Below are 22074 nucleotides of genomic sequence, written 5' to 3'. Positions count from 1 at the left end.
AACATTAACTCGCCACAAAACTGTTTACAACTCGATATCTGCAAATACAAATAAGCCTAAAGGTGAGCACAGTAACAGCAGAGGAACCTCAACACACATACATAACGTTCAAAGGTTCAAAGATGTTTTTACCGAGATATCAAGGAAAATTTAAAAAAAAAAAAACAGACTAGAGGAAGTTATAACAACAAAGGAGGAAGTGAGAGACCACGAGAGGAAATTAGATGCAACAATAATAGGATAATGCCATAAAGCGCAAAATAACTGTGCAACCACATAGCAAGGATCTACAACATGTTAATGAAAATAAGGTAACCGTCAAACATCTAGAAAACAGCTAACATGATTCTACTAAATTGAGCAAATAGAAGAAGCACCACTATCCTACTGATTAGTTTTGCTGATTAGTTTTGCTTTATAGTGTTACTGACAGCAATTAGGGCAGCTTCTATGCATTTTCTCCGTCCTGAACTGTACATAAGTGTATCACCATACCTTTTCCTCAAATATTTTTTTAGTGGGATGGATTGTGAGGGACATGCCTAGTATGGGCCAACAGGCCTTCTGTAGTGTTCCTTTCTTATGTTCTTAGGAAATACAACACAACTCGACCCGACTCGACTGACTCATAGGAAAGGACCCACGAGGGGTGAAAAGGAAGTGAGAATAGAATAGTAGGAGGGGGGCATCAGTTATGTCCATATCTACAGTTCATGACAGGTCAGGCTTGGGAGGACAGGGTCAGATGACGTAGCGGCCGCCAGAACGACAGTAGGTAAGACTGTTTGTCACGTTACAGAGAGACACGCGTCCGTGGGTGTGGTGATGGCATGGCAAGGATGGATAGTGGTATTATTATACCCAGGTGGTGTTGGCAAAGAAAAGAGGACATCATTAAAGGTGCATCTTTAAAGGGCAGGAAACGAAATACAACCTGGAATGAGAGACGATACAGACAGCGTAAAAGGAGAAAGGTTTGAGAGTAATATTGAATCAAGCATATCAGCACAACCACTTATGAACAATGTAACTTCATCGGCATATGCAAGCCCAGCTAATCTAAAAACAGCTCTCAGGAACTTTAATAGAGATTCCTGTAGGATATTATACAGAGCTTGCATTAGGCCCATCTTGAGTTATGTGGAGCCAGAAAGATTCACTGTTTAGTAACGAGACTGCATGAGGTGGATGGAGTACGAGAAGACTTAAGGCACTCTAACCTTAGAAAACTATGAGAGAAAAACCAGAAGAGCATAATCTTGAGATGCGATATATTCAGGAGATTAAATAGTGACTGAAGAAATGTAATACCAGATACCAGGAAGGCACAGATACGTGAAAAAGTATTTTTTTTCCTCAGTTTAGAGGTAAGTGGAGCAAAGCAAAGAGGTAGTAGAGGCAAGTCTCATACATATTTTTAAGATTAGGAATGATCGGGGCCTTGAGGACAGGACCCGATAAAGCCGGTCGATAGTAGTTACGAAGTCTGCCAGGGAACTGTGACTTTACCACTGCAAGCACAACTGAGAACAACTTGGTGAGCATACACACTAGAAATGATGATGGAAGAGAATCGTTCTAGGGAAAACACGATTACGAGATACATAATATTAATGAAATGTTGGGACTGAAAGGGGCAAACTGTTTGATATGCAAAAGTAAGTAATAATGAGATATAAATGGAAGCTAAAAAACGCGTGCCACAGAGACATTTGGAAGTACTTTTTCCGTTGTCAAGATAATCCAAAAGTACAGCAAAGTAGAAACTTAGAGTTGGATTTAACACGGTTTATATATGTCATGCCGAATAGGTAAAACTTGCGATTTTAGCGTATATAGCAACGCTCTTGCCGAATAAGGCAAGCGAAAATTTGTGTATGCAATAATTTCCCAAAAATCTTTCTGAACATAATGAAAAAAATATATTTCATTGTGTTTATTTATTATTAAATTATTGTAAACTTATCTAAAATATATTTGGTTGGAGTAGGCTAAATTAAATTGCGCTTGTTATAATAAGGTTAGGTAAGTTTTTTAAGGTTCTTTTGGTACAAAATTATTAATTTTTACATTAACATAAATGAAAAAATGTATCTTTAAACGTATAACAGAAAATTTTAGAAAGGACTTAATTTTAAATGAGCTCTTGCTAATTGACCAATTTTACCTATTCGGTATGACATTATATATATATATATATATATATATATATATATATATATATATATATATATATATATGTATATATATATATATATATGTCGTGCCTAATATGTAAAACTGGTCAATTAGCAATTTTATTATTATTATAATCAAAAAGAAGCGCTAAGCCACAAGGACTATACAGCAGGTCAATTAGCAAGAAGTCATTTAAAATTAAGACCTTTCTAAAATTTTATCTTATACGTTTAAAGATATATTTTTTCATTAATGTTAATGTAAAAATTTTTAATTTTGCTCCAAAAGAATCTTAGAAAACTTACCTAACCTTATTATAACAAGAACAATTTATTTTAGCCTAACCCAACTATATATATATATATATATATATATATATATATATATATATATATATATATATATATATATATATATATATATAATTGCGAGGCGGAGCCAGAAGCCTAGACTGTATCCATAGTCATGACCAGGTTAGGTGTCTTACGTGTGCAAGATGAAGCTCTAGCTATTCTCTGAGTAGCGAGAGGTGGTTCATGGGGGACTCCTCCACATCCTCTTCAAGGTGTGGCACCTGGCAATTACCGAGCTCTAACCCGCCACCCCCAGGCTGCACCCACTTGTCCGGCCGGTAAGTCGCTGGTCGTTGTTGTTGTGGCCTCACAAGTTCTAATGGCTCCCCCCCCCCCTTCACATGTTTTCTTAAACTCATTGTCATGCCGCGCCCTTGCTGCATGGTAACACCACTATTGGACGACTCATAACAAACACCTGTGGCAAGGATTTTCTTGACCAATTACCTAACAACAAAGCTTAACAAGTTTATTGTGCACCGCTTACCCATCCTGTGGGCGGAAGTTAACCAATAGCCATACAGTGGGCAGTAGTCAAAAGATTTTAGTCATAATAGGTTCAAGGGCGGCCACAACGCCTGCCGCGTAGGCAAAACGTCGTCTAAATGAAAATTCCAATTGCTGCTTGTGTGTTTTTATCAACTGCAAGCAAGTTAAAATAGCACTGAGCTATTTACAAAAATTTTTTTATTAAAAACAATACTAATGACTTGGCTACACAATTAATTCCGTCACATAAATTTGGTGCAGACGATTGTTCTCTCCTTTTGTCTTGGCACGACACATTAATACAAATTTTTATTTCTCTTATAGTGTACAAAGATAATATAGTTTATATGTAATAAAACATTGTTAGGCACAAAAGAGAGCCGTTAGTATGCAAATACATTTCGGACATCATACATGAAAAGAGTATCTCAAGCTAGTCCAGGAAATATTAAAGTGGAAACGGTGAAATCAGCCAACGTGGCATGAGCTTGGCCACGTTCGATTGCAGTGCCCTTAGACATGGGGAAATGAACACGAATGGATTCACTTTGGACATTCATTGAAAACATTTCGGTCCTTGGGTCTAAAGAAATCAAGTCCCAAGGACCGAAATGTTAATGAAGATATCCTAAGTGAATGCATTCGTGTTCATTTCCCTTAAGTTATCGTCAGTCATTTCCCTTCTTTGCCCCCCTTTAGAGAATGTCTACATTCTATGTTCATGTAAGATTTAAAAGTAAGTAAGATAAATATATCAGTTTGAAGGGTTGGGTATGGGAAAGACCTGGCTAATGTGGCCCGGTAGACCTGCAGTGTTCCTCTTGTCTTGATTTCTAATAGTGTTTATGTAGACTTAGGAAGAACATACAGACAATATAAACACTGATAAACCTGTATGAAGTTGTCTTTATTTACAGTTAACATTACATTTTTAATCATAGTTTTTCTGTCTAATCTGTTTTTTTTTTAGCATACTATTTACATATGTTTCTCTCCATGTCAACTCTATTCTCATATCTACCCAATTTCTTTCCAAAGCCAACTCTTTTGCTATGTTTACCCAGTTTGTTCCCCCATTTTGACTATTGTCATGTCTATTGTTGCCAACAATAGACAAGAAAAATAAGTTTCTTTGACTAATATTGAATGTAGCTCTTTGGCTTTGAGCTTATCGATAGTTTAGTATGCAAATTCTTCAATATTAAGCATGCTATATGCAGTGGAGATTACATTTAGTGTTATGGTAAAAAACTGTTTTTTTTTCATAAACATAACGCAACGTAATCGAACCTAACCCTACCTGACCAGGCCTAATGTAACGGTCTAGAGTTTTGAGACTCTCTGATCGCGGGTTCTATTCCCGCCCGTGGTATGGTAAATTAGGAATAATTCTAGGTTAGGTTGGATGGGCTGTATTAGGCTAGGTTACGAAAACAACTTTCTTACCATCTGCGCAAAATGTAACTAGCTACATAATACAGTTGGAGAATTCATATTAAAAACACAAGAAGTTACATTCATTATTAACCCACGTTTTTAATGGGATAACGTTTTTCTCTTTCTAGGGTTGTATCAGTTAAGGCTTGATGAAGCTCAGTATAGAGCGTATCGTCCCTGTAAAAGATTGTTCTGTAATGTGTGTCTTTTCTTTATCATTTCCTCACCTGTCAGTTCTAGTGTCATGTCTGCTTTATGGTCTGTGGAATGTGTGTACATGCAAATGAATGAATCTTTTGGAGAGGATAAACTGGAGTCAGTGACCTTTGACATGTTTCTTTTGATTGTCTCACGTTGCGAGGCGACGCAACTTAACCCATCACTAAATCCACTCCCCCAACCCCACACCTACAGCCCACCCACACCCACGCCCACCCACCCACACTTCACCGCACCTCACACATTCCTATGCCCATCCACCTACATTCACACGCCCACCAGTTACACTCCCACGCTTTATTTAGAAAAATGAAGATAAGAATATTTTGAATGTATCGTAGTAGAATGTTAATGTTTCAGAATTGGCAACAACTGTTGTTGATAGACCTGATCCTGTTAGTGTTGTAAAACGGTGTAGTTCTTTCTTGTGGAGAATCACGAACAGCCTGGTTGATCAGAGACTGGACAGCAATTGATTATATTACTACAATTTCTACGCGTAGCTGCTTTCTGTACCTGCCTGACATGGACCAGTAGGCCTGTTGACGTGCTTCTTTTTTTTTTTTTTTTTTTAGTTTTTATATATTTTTACAGAGTTTCTTCTTTCTTTATGTGATATCAGAGAAATACGGTATTTGTTTTATGTGTTGTGACTGCGTGTTCTCTTACAGTTTTCCAAGAAGGCTTTGAAATTGGAGTATGTATTAGTATTCACTGTCTTGTGTATGTAGTGTACAGTAGTATGTATAAATGGTCTATTTATGTAGTATATGTACGCATAGTCTGTTTTTGAAGTATATATATATGCATGGTGTATGTGTGTACAGTAATGTTTGTGTATGGTCTCTATACGTAGTCTACACTGGTATGTATGATTGTTTGTGGAATGAACAGAGGCATGTATGATCTGTGTATGTAGGTTTAGTAGTTTATAGAGGTAGGGGAAGGAGTGTCTTAAAAGTCTAGTGTGATGTGGTACTTACGACAAACTTTTGTTTTATGATGATTCATTGTGTGTAGTTTGTTGTTGTTGTTGGTCGCCGTGCACCTATATCATACACAAAACGCAGATAGATTATTCTGTATTATTGGTCTAAGTAGCAAAGATTAGGGTACATTGTTGTTGTTGGCCATCATACACTTATAAAACATGAATAGGTTATTATATATATTATTGTTTAAGTAGTTAAGTACATAGCTTATTGTTGTTGGTGTCCATGTATACTAGACTACGTCGTAAGCAAATTTTGAAAGAAAAGTTTCTTACGCTTTTGGATGTGTTGAATATAGTTTTTTTTTTCTTGGTGTAATATTTGTTATCTGTTTGTAGATAAACTTTGATATTTATCTTTATTCTCTCTCACAAAGTGGTTGTTCTTTATCCTGAGATATATATGTTACTGGATGCTTTCAATCTAAACATTATGCTGGAGGTGTGTTGTTTGTCGAGTGAGAATTTGATAGTCATCCTACGTAAGATTTTTCCAGTTCATTGTTTACTACATTATTAAGGGGTTGAAGTGTTTAATTGTGAGGTGAAAGAGGAAGTGTTATCAATTTTACAGCAGTGATGTAAGTTGTTTGGCGGCGTTTAGCGAGTCATTGATAAGATCTGAAGGTAGGAAATCGCTTCTCTGTTCTTCAGGATGAATGTACTTCAGTGGCCAGTGAAGGTAAGGGTACTACTGCCCCTGCTAATGGAGGTAAGCGCATTCTTGTGGTTGGTGACTCTCAGGTAAGATATATTGACCGTGCTTTTTGTAATAGGAATAAGAAGATGAGAGACAGAGTGTGCTTCCCTGGAGCTGGTGTTGGGGACATTGTCAACAGGCTGGATAATATCACGTCAGGTAATGGGAACAAGCCCATTATCTGTCTCAGTGCTGGTGGAAATGATATTGGGAAGGGTAGGAGAGAAGAGCTGCTAGATAAGTACAGGTCAGCTATAGATTTCATTAAGTCTAAGGGAGGGATCCCAATCATATGTAGCATCTTGCCTAGAAGGGGAGTAGGAAATGAATGGTTGTCTAGGGCAATTGGTGTAAATTGCTGGCTAGACAGATACTGCAAGGAACTTGCAATCCCATTCATTGACAACTGGAACAACTTTTATGGCAAACATGATATGTATGCAAGGGATGGGGTACATCTCTCTGGGGCTGGGGTGGTAGCACTTGCAGACTCGATTGAGAAGGCCATTGGTGAAATGCCTATGATTTTAAACTGATGGAAGATAGAGGTATGGGTGTGTGTGGGAAACAAGCAGGTTGCAACACTTGGGTTGGAAACAGTAAATGTATAAAAGGCATTCAGCATGAAGTTATAAATAAAGACAATAGATCAGGTCAGCAAACAAAGGGGGACAGCAGAGGGCAGCAAGGGACTAGCTCCCTTAAGGTTTACTATACTAATAGCAGGAGTGTAAGAAATAAGATAGATGAGCTAAGATTAATTCCAAGTGCAGGAAACATAGATATTATTGCTATAACAGAGACCTGGCTTAATCTGAAAGATAGAGAGATGCCCTCTGAATGTCACATACAAGGCTATAAATTATTCCACACTGACAGGGTCAACAGGAAAGGTGGTGGAGTAGCGATGTATGTCAGAGACAATTTAAATTGTTGTGTTAGACAAGATATTAAATTAGAAGCGTCAGCCACTGAATCTGTTTGGTTACAGCTTCTCGAGGGCCGAGAAAAACTAATTTTGGGTGTGATTTACAGGGCCCCAAATCTTGATAGGGAGTGCAGTAAACTTCTATGGGACGAAATTCGTAAGGCATCTACATACGAAAATGTTGTGCTAATGGGAGATTTCAACTATAGACAGATTGACTGGAGCAATTTGACAGGAAATTTAGAGTCAGGTGACTTTCTTGATACGATCCAGGATTGTTTTTTAAAACAGTTTGTGACAGAGCCAACTAAGGGAAATAACCTCCTTGACTTGGTTCTTGCCAGTAGGGAAACACTAATTAATAATCTTGAGGTTAATGATGAGCTTGGGGAAAGTGATCACAAATCACTCAGTTTTAATATATCATGGAATTCCCCTAATAATGGCAATCAAGTCTCCGTCCCTGACTTTCGCTTGGCTGATTTCATAGGACTGAAAAATTACTTAGGTGGGCTGAACTGGAATGACCTGACTAAGGGTCAGGTAGGTGGTGATGGTTGCCGATATGATGCTTTCCAGGGCATAGTTCTAGCTGCTCAGTCAAATTATGTTCCAAATAGGGAAATCAGATCAAACAAAAATGATCCTAAATGGATGAACAATAGATTAAAATATCTGATTGGTCAAAAGAGAGGCATATATAGGCAAATCAAAAGAGGAGAGGGGCAATTGAGAAATCGATATATTCAGTTAAAGAGAGAAATAAAAAAGGGAATTAGAAAAGCAAAAAGAGATTATGAGGTTAAAGTTGCAAGAGAATCGAAGACTAACCCAAAAGGATTCTTTCAGGTATACAGAAGTAAGATCAGGGACAAGATAGGCCCACTCAAAAGTTCCTCGGGTCAGCTCACTGACAGTGATAAGGAAATGTGTAGAATTTTTAACACATACTTCCTCTCAGTTTTTACACAGGAGGATACCAGCGATATTCCAGTAATGATAAATTATGTAGAACAGGACGATAATAAACTGTGCACTATTAGGGTCACAAGTGACATGGTCCTTAGGCAAATAGATAAATTAAAACCTAACAAATCCCCAGGCCCTGATGAACTGTATGCAAGGGTTCTAAAGGAATGTAAAGAGGAGCTTAGCACACCTTTGGCTAATCTTTTCAACATATCACTACAAACTGGCATGGTGCCAGATAAGTGGAAAATGGCAAATGTGATACCTATTTTCAAAACAGGTGACAGGTCCTTAGCTTCGAACTATAGACCAATAAGCCTAACCTCCATAGTGGGAAAATTTATGGAATCAATAATTGCCGAGGCAGTTCGTAGCCACCTTGAAAAGCATAAATTAATCAACGAATCTCAGCATGGTTTTACAAAGGGGCGTTCCTGCCTTACGAATTTATTAACTTTTTTCACTAAGGTATTTGAGGAGGTAGATCATGGTAATGAATATGATATTGTGTATATGGACTTCAGTAAGGCTTTTGACAGGGTCCCACATCAGAGACTATTGAGGAAAATTAAAGCACATGGAATAGGAGGAGAAATTTTTTCCTGGATAGAGGCATGGTTGACAAATAGGCAGCAGAGAGTTTGCATAAATGGGGAGAAATCAGAGTGGGGAAGCGTCACGAGCGGTGTTCCACAGGGGTCAGTGTTGGGCCCCCTGCTGTTCACAATCTACATAAACGACATAGATGAGGGCATAAAGAGCGACATCGGCAAGTTTGCCGATGACACCAAAATAGGCCGTCGAATTCATTCTGACGAGGACATTCGAGCACTCCAGGAAGATTTGAATAGACTGATGCAGTGGTCGGAGAAGTGGCAGATGCAGTTTAATATAGACAAATGCAAAGTTCTAAATGTTGGACAGGACAATAACCATGCCACATATAAACTAAATAATGTAGATCTTAATATTACGGATTGCGAAAAAGATTTAGGAGTTCTGGTTAGCAGTAATCTGAAACCAAGACAACAGTGCATAAGTGTTCGCAATAAAGCTAATAGAATCCTTGGCTTCATATCAAGAAGCATAAATAATAGGAGTCCTCAGGTTGTTCTTCAACTCTATACATCCTTGGTTAGGCCTCATTTAGATTATGCTGCACAGTTTTGGTCACCGTATTACAGAATGGATATAAATTCTCTGGAAAATGTACAAAGGAGGATGACAAAGTTGATCCCATGTATCAGAAACCTTCCCTATGAGGATAGACTAAGGGCCCTGAAACTGCACTCTCTAGAAAGACGTAGAATTAGGGGGGATATGATTGAGGTGTATAAATGGAAGACAGGAATAAATAAAGGGGATGTAAATAGTGTGCTGAAAATATCTAGCCTAGACAGGACTCGCAGCAATGGTTTTAAGTTGGAAAAATTCAGATTCAGGAAGGATATAGGAAAGTACTGGTTTGGTAATAGAGTTGTGGATGAGTGGAACAAACTCCCAAATACCGTTATAGAGGCCAGAACGTTGTGTAGCTTTAAAAATAGGTTGGATAAATACATGAGTAGATGTGGGTGGGTGTGAGTTAGACCTGATAGCTTGTGCTACCAGGTCGGTTGCCGTGTTCCTCCCTTAAGTCAATGTGACCTGACCTGACTAGGTTGGGTGCATTGGCTTAAGCCGGTAGGAGACGTGGACCTGCCTTGCATGGGCCAGTAGGCCTTCTGCAGTGTTCCTTCGTTCTTATGTTCTTATGTTCTTATAAAGGAAGACTAAAAGAGGTGCCAGGGGGCTGCCTTGTGGTACACCCGTGCTTATAAAGAAAAACTACGCTGCAGAACAAGCTTCAGTAAAGACAATGTTTCGGTCCGTATATAGAGCCTCATGAAGCTCTACACGGAGCTAAACACTGTCACAATGAATGCTTGCTCTACAGTGCGCCTTTTCTTCACTATCGTTAGCAGTACGCCATTTGGATCCAACCAGTATTAATTGTCAGATATTGCGAGGTAATCGGTTTCGATCCAAGGAAGGAGAGAACAACTCCAACTCCTTGAACCACGAGCCCTTACTAGAATCAAGGCACCCTTGATTCTAGTAAAGGGCTCATGTAAGGTCATGTGTTGGTTAGTTTACTGTATCATGCACTCCCATACCCATCCTGTGGGCGGTAGTCAAAAAATTAGAGGCACATAATGGGTCCAGGGACTAGGCTCCAAAGTTTTGATAACTAAACAAGTTGCAGTGGTAGTGAACTATTTACATGCTTATATTTGGTTACAATAACAAGCTATTTATGCAGATATGAATTCAGTCATAAAAATATTGCAATATAGATTATATGTGGTTTTGAATGATTTAAATTACCTTATATTTTAGCATTGACGATCCCTTGTTGGTATGTATCACTAAGATTTGAAAGGTTATAAATGACCATAATTTTTAAAGGGGTGGACCGGTAAGCCAGCGGAAGGCCTCGGTCAGATGACCAAAAGCTCCAAAGGCGGGTCATCATCTGACTAAGACCCGCGTCAGGAAACATTTGTCCTGTTTCCTGACGAACCTTACCTAACCTAACCTAACTAAGATTTGAAGGAAAGTAATGTATAACCTCTGCCTTGTCATCACAACCACATGCATTTTTGCAGTTCAAAGAAAGATTGTAATAAATATAAGATGTTTTTCGCAGGTCGTTAAACACTTCAAGTAAATATTTATTAAAATTATGTGAAAATTGGATAAAACATTTATTTTATATTATGGTGCACAATGGTGACATCAATCAGGTCCTACATTTCTATAACGATTTTCTTTCTATTCTGCCAACATGGGTATGTGTTGAAGACAGGTTGTAGAGCAAGATTTTATTGATAACCTTTCGCTATGTGTAGAATTTTATTATATGACTTATAAAGCTCTACACATAGCGAAACACTATGCCAGTGACGGCTTATTGTGGTACGTGGCTTCATTCACTCTTGTCCGGAGTATACCATTAGGATCTATATGTCTTATGTTTCCTGTCTGTTGAGTATCCTCAGTCACAGTCACGTGGCAATTTCAATATTAATTTACATAGTATTATTTTTAGAACTATATCTTGAAATTTGATGTCAAATTACCTTATGCTGCTTGGGTACTTCTTTTCAACCAAAATATTTTAATTATAAGGCAAATTGGAAGCAAAAAAATAAAATGTAAGAGGAAGCCATAACAAGATTTTTTTTTTCAAGCCATAACTTAAAAATTGCTCACAACTGAGCAAAATGTTAATTGAAGTCTGTATTACCCAACCTCAACGTTGCAACCAGGTGCAGGTTCTGGAGTGACTTGTGGCTTGCTAGTACTGCTCATGCTACATCTTAGTACTGATTATGCTGCATGTTGCATCATAGTACTGATTACGCTGCATGTTGTATCATAGTACTGATCATGCTATATGTTGATGATGTTATTTGGAGGTGTAAATGTAGAGGTCTTCTTTCATCTTTGTTTCTGCCTACATGTGAGATTTATTGCTTTTGTACTGACGAGTGCTTATTACCTGTTTATGCAAGTGTAACTTCCACGTACTGTACTGTTACAGTGCTGTTTATAACAAGTTACAATGTACTCTCAATGTCTCATATCCTCTCGTGGGTCAAAATGGTACAAGAGGAAAATGGTGTGGGTGTTCTTGTAGGTGAATGGGTGTGGGTATGTTTGTGTGGGTTTGGATGTGCTTGTAGGTGAGTGGATGTGGGTGTGGATTTGGGTGTGCTTGTGGGTGTGGGTATGTTTGAGTGGTAGTGGGTTTAGGTGTGCTTGTGGGTGCGGGTATGTTTGTGTGCGTGTGGGTATGGGTGTGCTTGTGGGTAGGTATTGGTGCGCATATGGGTGGGTTTGGGTGTGCTTGTGGGTGGGTTTGGGTGTGCTTGTGGGTGGGTGTGGGCGGGTTGATGACTATGACAGACTGCCTCACACCACCTGATCAATACAGATATGGTCTGGGGTGTTGGGTCAGTCGTGTGCCCAAGAGGTGCAAGCACTCACGCCATTTGCAAAACAATAATTAACACTATACATTAATTTTTTCATATAGGCTTTATATAAGAATAATTTACGGCTCTCAAATGCCATTCTTCATCTTGTAGTATATTCTTCTATTACTTTTCATCTAACCGTTGTCTGCTTTTTTTTTATTCATTATTCTTGTGTGTGATATCAGTAGGAGTGTCATTGGTTTCTAATAAGTTCGTAAGACATGACTTCCAGTCCCTAAAACCTTGTTGTTGCTCAGACATCTGTGTTCTTCTAGGTCATCTACTATTCTCTTACGACCATACATCACTTTGCAAGGATATTGATCAGGAATATCGGTTTGAAATTGCTGGAATTAACTGGAATTTACTGAGTTTAATATGTTTATTATGCACCCCATACCCATCCTGTGGGCGGTAGTCAAAAGATTACAGAGGTACATAATTGGTCCAGGGACTGGACTGAGCAGTATTTTTTTTCCAATATTAGGGCGCTTACCCGTTTCCCTCAATTTGCTAAAGATTTTGACAAGGGGTTTGCTCAGTACTGTCGCCCCTTCCTTCAGAATCCATGCCAATATGTTATCTTGTCTTATTGCTTCCATCAACATTTTCTTTACGTCTTCGATTGTTATTTTTGTCATTTTCTAGTTCTGTTTTGCTTTCTCTCCCTCATTCCTGTTCTAGTGGAGTGTCTTTGTTTTATTCCACTGTAATTTTTTTATGGATTCCTTGTAGAGCTTCTTGTCATTGTCACTCTCCCCCTCCCTTCTTTCTGCGGTTCATTACTTTATCCTTTCTTGATGTTTTGTTTCTTGAATGTGGCTGTAGAACACTGGCTCGGTTTTCGCTTTTTCTTTTTAATTGTGTCTCAGTTACCTTGAATTGTATTCCTTCCTACTAGATTCTTTTTGTTAAATAGATTTTCTCAACGTTTCCATTTTCTCTTTTTTTTTTTTTTTTTTTTTTTTGCATCTTTATATTGTGGATTGAACCACAGATTTTCTTGTATTTCTTGTTTGTTTTTCTTTAGTTGAGAATGACCCTACATTCTGCTTCCCGGCATCTTCGGGGAAAGTAAGCTATTGCGTCGGTCTGGAGTTTTTGGTTTAAATAAGTTTATTTAGGTACAGGTACACATAAGTTCAATTATCCTACCTAATAACATATATGTAAATTACCTAGGATAACCCCCAAAAAATCTCAGACAAAATGACTTTATTTCCATTATGGTCCTTCAAACATCAATTCTCTCTGCCGTGATCAATCATAGCCTAATTTCTTGGAAGCTGGATTCCCTGAATGTGGCTCTTCATGTTTGTGGACAACTGCGTGAGCTACCCTTTCCCCGGTCTATTTCACCGTGGTTTAAATTGACAATAATATATAGTTTAGCTTCAGTTGTGTTGGCTACTGTGTTCTTTTTGGGGAATTATTGGTATCGTTTGTCTGCGTCGTCTACTAACTTGAGGCCTTAGGTTATTTTAGTTACCTCATAGTTTGAGTATTTCTTATCATTTACGATTTTCATCTGTTCATAGTATCATTGTTTCCCCTTTAAAATGGCTATTCACGCTTCCCTTTCATCCATCCATTTTTGTTATTTATTTTTGCCGTTGTACATCCTCTTGGAAATACTGCATAAATTATTGGTTATGAAAGTCTAATTTCTGTAATTATTATCAAGTCTGGCTGTTTCATTTAATTTATTCTTTGTAATTTGTTTTCAGTTGACACACCATTTGTGTCCGTAAACACGACTGTATTTCTTATGAAATAATTTGTTTATTGCTTAGACCTTTCTATTTCTTGTCTGTTTTGATTCCTCCTTTTTCTTGAGCATTGACTATGGGGGATGGGAGAAGTAGTGGTGGTGGGAGGGGATGTATGTAGGAGGGTAGGATGTCGGATGCTGAGAGAGAGACAGAAGTGTGTATGTGGATGCTGTGTTGTGTGTGTGGGGGGGGGGTGGCACTGGTGTGGTGAGCGAGGTGTTGGAGTGGTGGGTGTCTGGTGCTGTTCTGGGGAGTGGTATTGTGAGGGGATTGTGGGTGTTGTGCGAATGTTGGAGTGGGTATGGGAGGCAAGGGGTGTGTTGGTGTTGTGAATTGGGGAGTGGAGGGTTGTGGTGATGGTGGTGTTCATATTTGCAGAGGTGTTGCAGGGATGGTAAGGCTAGTCTCCGTGTAGTCCTTTGCACCTGTTCAAGATTCTGAATATGTTTGATCAGGTGGGGGCACTACACTGGTACAACATATTCTAAGCTGGGCTTGATATGCGTTGCTATAGTCATAAAAAGTCCTTTATTGAAATCCCTAAGATTTGCAAACCTCTCATAGGCTACTAAAGCAAGAGTTATAGTGAGAGATCAATGGTGTTGGTATCAGTGAAGAGTGTGATGAGAGCACCAGCCCTGGCCCACACCTACCCATGTCTTGCAGCCATTTAACAACAAAGAAGAAATTTTTTTCGTTACTAATCCTGGATGATTGACAACTCTGGGTGGGTTAAGAACCCTGGAAGTTAGTAACCCTGGAGAGTTAATAATTCTGGACAAAGCAAGAAAGTCAAGCAGTGTGTGTATGGCTTCTCTGTTAGGGTACTTCGGTCCCTCCCAAACACTTATCCTTTGATTGCTGTATGCAGGCCACAAGTGATAGCCAGACCTAGAACCGTCCCGTTGCTCAGACTGAGGGCCCTAAGTCGGGGTTGGCCCTGAGTTGAGCAGAGTTTGTTGGGTGTTGAGAACTGCCGAGTCGTTAACACCGGACTGAAGACACAATCTACTCATCACTGACGGTAGCTACTGCTACACTACATTTGTACAAGATTTGCCGCGCCCCTGTCACAGGGCCAACGGCTCATGATGACAATCATCCTTCCCCAACCACAGAGACGGAACCACTGAAATTAACCATAGGACCATGATCAGTGCTACCGGTTTTACATCGGCCATTCTTCTCTGGGTGGTAGAGATCGGCTGGTCATTACATGAAAAAGACTCGTGTCAAGACGTTATTTCTGAGAAATTTACAATGGAACCAACTCTAGAAGCGATCCACAACAGTAGAATGACTTGAATGCCTGTTTACTGCTAGGCAAACAGAATGATCAGATGTAGAGAGACTTGCCTATACGCCTTGCCTGGCCCCTACATAGAGCGAAACGTTGTCCAAATAAAATCTTGTTCTGCAAACATTTCTGTTCTTTACTGTTGTCGACAGTACGGCATATCGATCCCGCAAATGAAGTTGTTTCTGAACTAACATCAGAGTTCCACTGGCTGCAGCTAGCTTCAACATTGTGTCTAGCCAGGTACAGCATTGTATCGAGCCAGCTACAACACTGTATCGAACCAGCTACAACATTGTATCCAGATAGCTACAACGTTGTATCTAGTTGAAACCCATACTGATTCTTAACGAAATTGTTTTTGCTCTCTAACTTTGCAAAACAAACCTTACCTAAAATTTGTTGTACCTCTTGCTTGATAGTTTTTTTTAACTAGGCTAGGCTGTGTGCAGTAACATAGAGGTGGTAGTCGGTACAGTAGTGGGCAATGCAGTGCAGGTGGTAGGCAGTACAGTAGTGGGCAATACAGTGCAGGTGGTAGGCAGTACAGTAGTGGGCAATAGAGTGCAGGTGGTAGGCAGTACAGTAGTGGGCAATACAGTGCAGGTGGTAGGCAGTACAGTAGTGGGCAATAGTGCAGGTGGTAGGCAGTACAGTATACTGTAGGTAGTAGTCAATACAAGAGAGGTTGTGGGTAGCAACAAGAGAGTAAAACACCTTGTATGTACACAGGTGGTGGATGGTCTGGAGGGCACCGATACAGGTCTATAGACCCAAAACGTGACAAGGTCAGCCGTTATCTTATCCATATGCACAACTTTCTGCGCTCCAAGGTCAACCCTCCAGCTGCTAACATGCTGGCTCTGGTGAGTACTGATAGCTGCGAGTACTGGTAGTCGGTGAGTACTGGGACTGAATTGCCATCCTTGCAGTTATAAATTCATGACTTATCGATGTCACCAATTTGCAAAAGATCTTATTTAAAACCAGTTCTTTTTTTAAAATAGTATTTCTTACAAAAAAGTTTTTTTTTTTTTTTTTTTTTTTAATCTCTACTGCATCAATGTACTGTAAAGGTATGAATGTAATGTATATGCTGTACGCTGTGAGACGTCGTAGAACTGAAAATGTCATGATGACACCATATGTACGACGAAAATACCTGAGGAGGAATTTCTAGGAATTGAAATGAGTTGATATGTGGGCGATGTCGAGTGATGTTGGACGGATATTTTTTTTTAGTAAAATTAGATATATCAGCAATGTACTGCTGGCCTATTCTGTATAATAGTTACACAGTGGGAACAACAGCTATGTTTCCTTATATTGTATCACTTTGGATGGGGTTCATAAAAAGGATTGAAATCTGTCAGCCTGAGCTTAGAGACTTCAGTAGGGCAATGAGGATATTGTCAAGGAAATTGCAGGAAATAATAGCTAGAACGAATTTTACTACAAACTCTAACCACACAATAGACCGAAAAAGTAGTGTGAAGAACTTGGGAGTGTTAATGTCAGATCTCACCCTCAAGGATCACAACAGTCTCACTATCACAACTGCGTGGAAAATGATAGGATGGATAATGAGAACCTTCAAAACAAGAGATGCCATGCCATTAATGATTATTTTTAAATTACTTGTTCTCTCTAGGCTGGAATGCTGCTGTACACTAGTAGCTCCATTCAAGATAGGTGAAATTACAGATCTTGATAATGTACAGAGAACCTTAACTGCACATTTAAGTTTTGTCAAATACTGCTTTAATTACCGGGAACGCTTGGAGTCACCTGACCTGTACTCACTGAAGTGCAGGGGAGAAATATATATCATAATCTACACCTGGAAAATCTGGTCCCATATCTGCACACAGAAATTACTGAGCAGACGGAAAAGTAAGGGCGCCATGAGTACACTAAAAGAAAACACAATAAGTGTCCGGGGCCCAAGACTGTTCAGGAGCCTCCCGCCAGGCATGAGGGGAATTACCAATAAACCCCTGGCTGCCTTCAAGAGAGAGCTGGACAGATACCTAAAGTCAGTACCCGATTAGCCGGGTTGTGGTTCGTAAGTTGGACTACGTGCGGTCAGCAGCAACCGCTTAGTTGATCAGGCCCTGATCTACCCGGAGACCTGGTCAAGGACTGGGCCTCGGGTGCGTTGACTCCCGGAACACCCTCCAGGTAGGTAAGTGATTTCCTCTAACGAACACACCAATAATCTCACATCAATAATCAGGCGATCATTTTGATAAAAGAGGTCAATATATCTGAAATGCGCAGGGAGACACTGGTCAGAGAAATAGCAAGCATCGAACTTAAGCTAAAAGAATCCTTTAGGAGTCAGGAATCGCGGGAAGAACTAAAAGCCATAAATGAAATCGAAAGAAACCCAAAGTATTTCTTCTCCTATGCCAAATCAAAATCGAGAACAACGTCCAGTATTGGGCCCCTACTTAAACAAGATGGGTCCTACACAGATGACAGCAAGGAAATGAGTGAGCTACTCAAGTCCCAATATGACTCAGTTTTTAGCAAGCCGCTAACCAGACTGAGAGTCGAAGATCAAAATGAATTTTTTATGAGAGAGCCACAAAATTTGATTAACACAAGCCTATCCGATGTTATCCTGACGCCAAATGACTTCGAACAGGCGATAAATGACATGCCCATGCACTCTGCCCCAGGGCCAGACTCATGGAACTCTGTGTTCATCAAGAACTGCAAGAAGCCCCTATCACGAGCCTTTTCCATCCTATGGAGAGGGAGCATGGACACGGGGGTCGTCCCTCAGTTACTAAAAACAACAGACATAGCCCCACTCCACAAAGGGGGCAGTAAAGCAACAGCAAAGAACTACAGACCAATAGCACTAACATCCCATATCATAAAAATCTTTGAAAGGGTCCTAAGAAGCAAGATCACCACCCATCTAGAAACCCATCAGTTACACAACCCAGGGCAACATGGGTTTAGAACAGGTCGCTCCTGTCTGTCTCAACTACTGGATCACTACGACAAGGTCCTAAATGCACTAGAAGACAAAAAGAATGCAGATGTAATATATACAGACTTTGTAAAAGCCTTCGACAAGTGTGACCATGGCGTAATAGCGCACAAAATGCGCGCTAAAGGAATAACAGGAAAAGTCGGTCGATGGATCTATAATTTCCTCACTAACAGAACACAGAGAGTAGTCGTCAACAGAGTAAAGTCCGAGGCAGCTACGGTGAAAAGCTCTGTTCCACAAGGCACAGTACTAGCTCCCATCTTGTTCCTCATCCTCATATCCGACATAGACAAGGATGTCAGCCACAGCACCGTGTCTTCCTTTGCAGATGACACCCGAATCTGCATGACAGTGTCTTCCATTGCAGACACTGCAAGGCTCCAGGCGGACATCAACCAAATATTTCAGTGGGCTGCAGAAAACAATATGAAGTTCAACGATGAGAAATTTCAATTACTCAGATATGGTAAACATGAGGAAATTAAATCTTCATCAGAGTACAAAACAAATTCTGGCCACAAAATAGAGCGAAACACCAACGTCAAAGACCTGGGAGTGATTATGTCGGAGGATCTCACCTTCAAGGACCATAACATTGTATCAATCGCATCTGCTAGAAAAATGACAGGATGGATAATGAGAACCTTCAAAACTAGGGAGGCCAAGCCCATGATGACACTCTTCAGGTCACTTGTTCTATCTAGGCTGGAATATTGCTGCACTCTAACAGCACCTTTCAAGGCAGGTGAAATTGCCGACCTAGAAAATGTACAGAGAACTTTCACGGCGCGCATAACGGAGATAAAACACCTCAATTACTGGGAGCGCTTGAGGTTTCTAAACCTGTATTCCCTGGAACGCAGGAGGGAGAGATACATGATTATATACACCTGGAAAATCCTAGAGGGACTAGTACCGAACTTGCACACGAAAATCACTCACTACGAAAGCAAAAGACTTGGCAGACGATGCACCATCCCCCCAATGAAAAGCAGGGGTGTCACTAGCACGTTAAGAGACCATACAATAAGTGTCAGGGGCCCGAGACTGTTCAACTGCCTCCCAGCACACATAAGGGGGATTACCAACAGACCCCTGGCAGTCTTCAAGCTGGCACTGGACAAGCACCTAAAGTCAGTTCCTGATCAGCCGGGCTGTGGCTCGTACGTTGGTTTGCGTGCAGCCAGCAGCAACAGCCTGGTTGATCAGGCGCTGATCCACCAGGAGGCCTGGTCACAGACCGGGCCGCGGGGGCGTTGACCCCCGAAACTCTCTTCAGGTAAACTCCAGATAGCAAATTTAAGCATAACCTCATTTTGCGGTTAGCCTTATATTCTCTTGTATGTAAAGTAAAGCATTGTATGTGATTTTCCCTAGTGGAAATACGTCATTATGTAACTGTTGGGTTATCCTAGGTTAACTCTTCATAAAAATGTACTCTATGTGTGTGCCAGTAATAACTGTGTGACTTCAAGATCACTGTATAATTTTTTGTTGTGTATCTAATACGTGAATGAAAACATTTCCCTAGAGATGGTATGAGCGTGCTGCTGAGCAGGCACAGGCGTGGGCAGAACAGTGTGAACGTAACACAAACTTGGACCACCCCAGCGTCAGGTGGACATCTCGATACGGTGCTTGCGGTCAGAACCTTCTCGTCTCCACCACCAAAAAGCGATGGTATGTTCATGCTTCAGTATATATGTTTCATATTTTCAAATGTTCCATTTACAGTAGCATAGCTCGGTAGTAGACCGTTATCCTCTCAACCGATTGGACCCGAGTTTGGTCTCAGAGAGTCGAGACGTTTTGGGTAAGTCGCCATACATCTGTTGATCTTGATCCTGTTAACCAAGCAGTCAGTAGGGGCCAGGGTGTTAGGCGAATGTTGTGGGGCCGTATCCTGGGATACAATTCAAAGTTTATTCTCTATAAAGATTACAATGTTGAATTTACAGAATTTGGTTGTTGTGTGGTTTACATGTAGTTAAATAATAATTACAGAGTGTACCACTAGAACGCCTAGCATGGCTAGGCATTTCGGGCAGACTTAGTTTAATTCTTTATTTTAAAATATTACAAATTATGAGGTAAGTTGGTATTATGGCTAAGTGACTAAATACTAGTTTGTGAGTTTAGCAATGTGAATGCTTTTGTTTTGGCACAGTACATAGTTTCAGTATTGGAGTATCATAGGATTCATTATTTTAAGATGTGAAAGGATATCACCGGAAATAATCCACATTGCTTATTTCATGGTTTAATAACCCTCTTAAGATTATTAATCTGAATCCTGTCTTGTCCCCTTATAAGTTCTGTCTAAGATATACTAACCCGCCTCCCTTTCCTCGGGATGCAGCCCGCAACAGTCTGATGACCATGATGACACTCTTCAGGTCACTTGTTCTATCTTGGCTGGAATATTGCTGCACACTAACAGCACCTTTCAAGGCAGGTGAAATTGCTGACCTAGTAAATGTACAGAGAACCTTCACGGCGCGCATAACGGAGATAAAACACCTCAGTTACTGGGAGCGCTTGAGGTTCCTAAAACTGTATTCCCTGGAACGCAGGCGGGAGAGATACATGATTATATACACCTGGAAAATCCTAGAGGGACTAGTACCGAACTTGCACACGAAAATCACTCACTACGAAAGCAAAAGACTTGGCAGACGATGCAACATCCCCCCAATGAAAAGCAGGGGTGTCACTAGCACGTTAAGAGACCATACAATAAGTGTCAGGGGCCCGAGACTGTTCAACTGCCTCCCAGCATACATAAGGGGGATTACCAACAGACCCCTGGCAGTCTTCAAGCTGGCACTGGACAAGCACCTAAAGTCGGTTCCTGACCAGCCGGGCTGTGGCTCGTACGTTGGTTTGCGTGCAGCCAGCAGCAACAGCCTGGTTGATCAGGCTCTGATCCACCAGGAGGCCTGGTCACAGACCGGGCCGCGGGGGCGTTTACCCCCGGAACTCTCTCCAGGTAAACTCCAGGTAGCACCCAAATGGCTATGTACTCCTGGGTGCCGAAGGGGCAATAGGCAGACACATTTTCCAGATTTTAGCAAATATAATAATTCTGCAGTTGGAAGACATAAGGACGGAAGAGGCAAAGCAAGAGCTAAATTGGTGCAACTAGAACCTATAAATATAATTAAAATTGTAATCAAATTAGCTAGGTAAATCAAAAGTTTTTTAAGACGGGATGGTGTCCCGTAGCTCGATCGCTAGCGCATTCGGCTCACACTGGGGTTCGAATTCCTCCGGTACGGCTGGCAAACATTAGGGACGTGTTTCCATAAGATACCTGCTGTCCCTGTTCACCTATCAGTTTAAAAAGGGTACCTGGGTGTTAGTCGACTGGGACAAAACTAACTTAATTTACCCGAAATGCTCAGCATATCAAGAGGCTTTCTATATAGTAGTATGTCAATGATGTCAGCTATGGCCTGTATATAATGTACATGTACTTGTAGTAAATAAAAATATTATTATTATTATAAAGCTGATTGTTATGAACCAGGAAATAAAAAATATAAAGAAAATTTTGGAAAAAGGTCAAAAGAAATTGAATTACAAGTCAGATAAATGAGACTATGGAAGTACTTAATGGGTCCAGTGACCCAGGACCTACAAGAGTTACAGAGACTAGTGTTTCCCTACTTGACCACATCTGGACCAACACCATATCCCCTTTAAAATCAGG

At 40.3% G+C, this 22074-nt stretch overlaps 1 protein-coding gene across 4 annotated transcripts in view; it reads left to right on the top strand.

Annotated features, from left to right (window-relative positions):
* The window catches only part of LOC128701842 (cysteine-rich secretory protein 2), a 52499-nt gene that overhangs the window by 19704 nt on the left and 10721 nt on the right, over positions 1-22074 (top strand). For 3 of the 4 annotated variants that reach the window (XM_053795778.2, XM_070091816.1, XM_070091817.1), the window contains 2 exons: positions 16088-16221; positions 19894-20042. In XM_053795778.2, coding sequence (XP_053651753.2) covers positions 16088-16221; positions 19894-20042 — 283 coding nt within the window. Of the gene's footprint in view, positions 1-2665; positions 2810-16087; positions 16222-19893; positions 20043-22074 lie in introns of those variants that run through there. The other variant, XM_070091818.1, reaches the window with a different exon arrangement.

Source organism: Cherax quadricarinatus, chromosome 37, assembly GCF_038502225.1.
Source record: "Cherax quadricarinatus isolate ZL_2023a chromosome 37, ASM3850222v1, whole genome shotgun sequence".
NCBI lineage: Eukaryota > Metazoa > Arthropoda > Malacostraca > Decapoda > Parastacidae > Cherax > Cherax quadricarinatus.
Note: the sequence above shows the minus strand (reverse complement) of the source record. Positions and strands in the feature narration are given on the sequence as shown.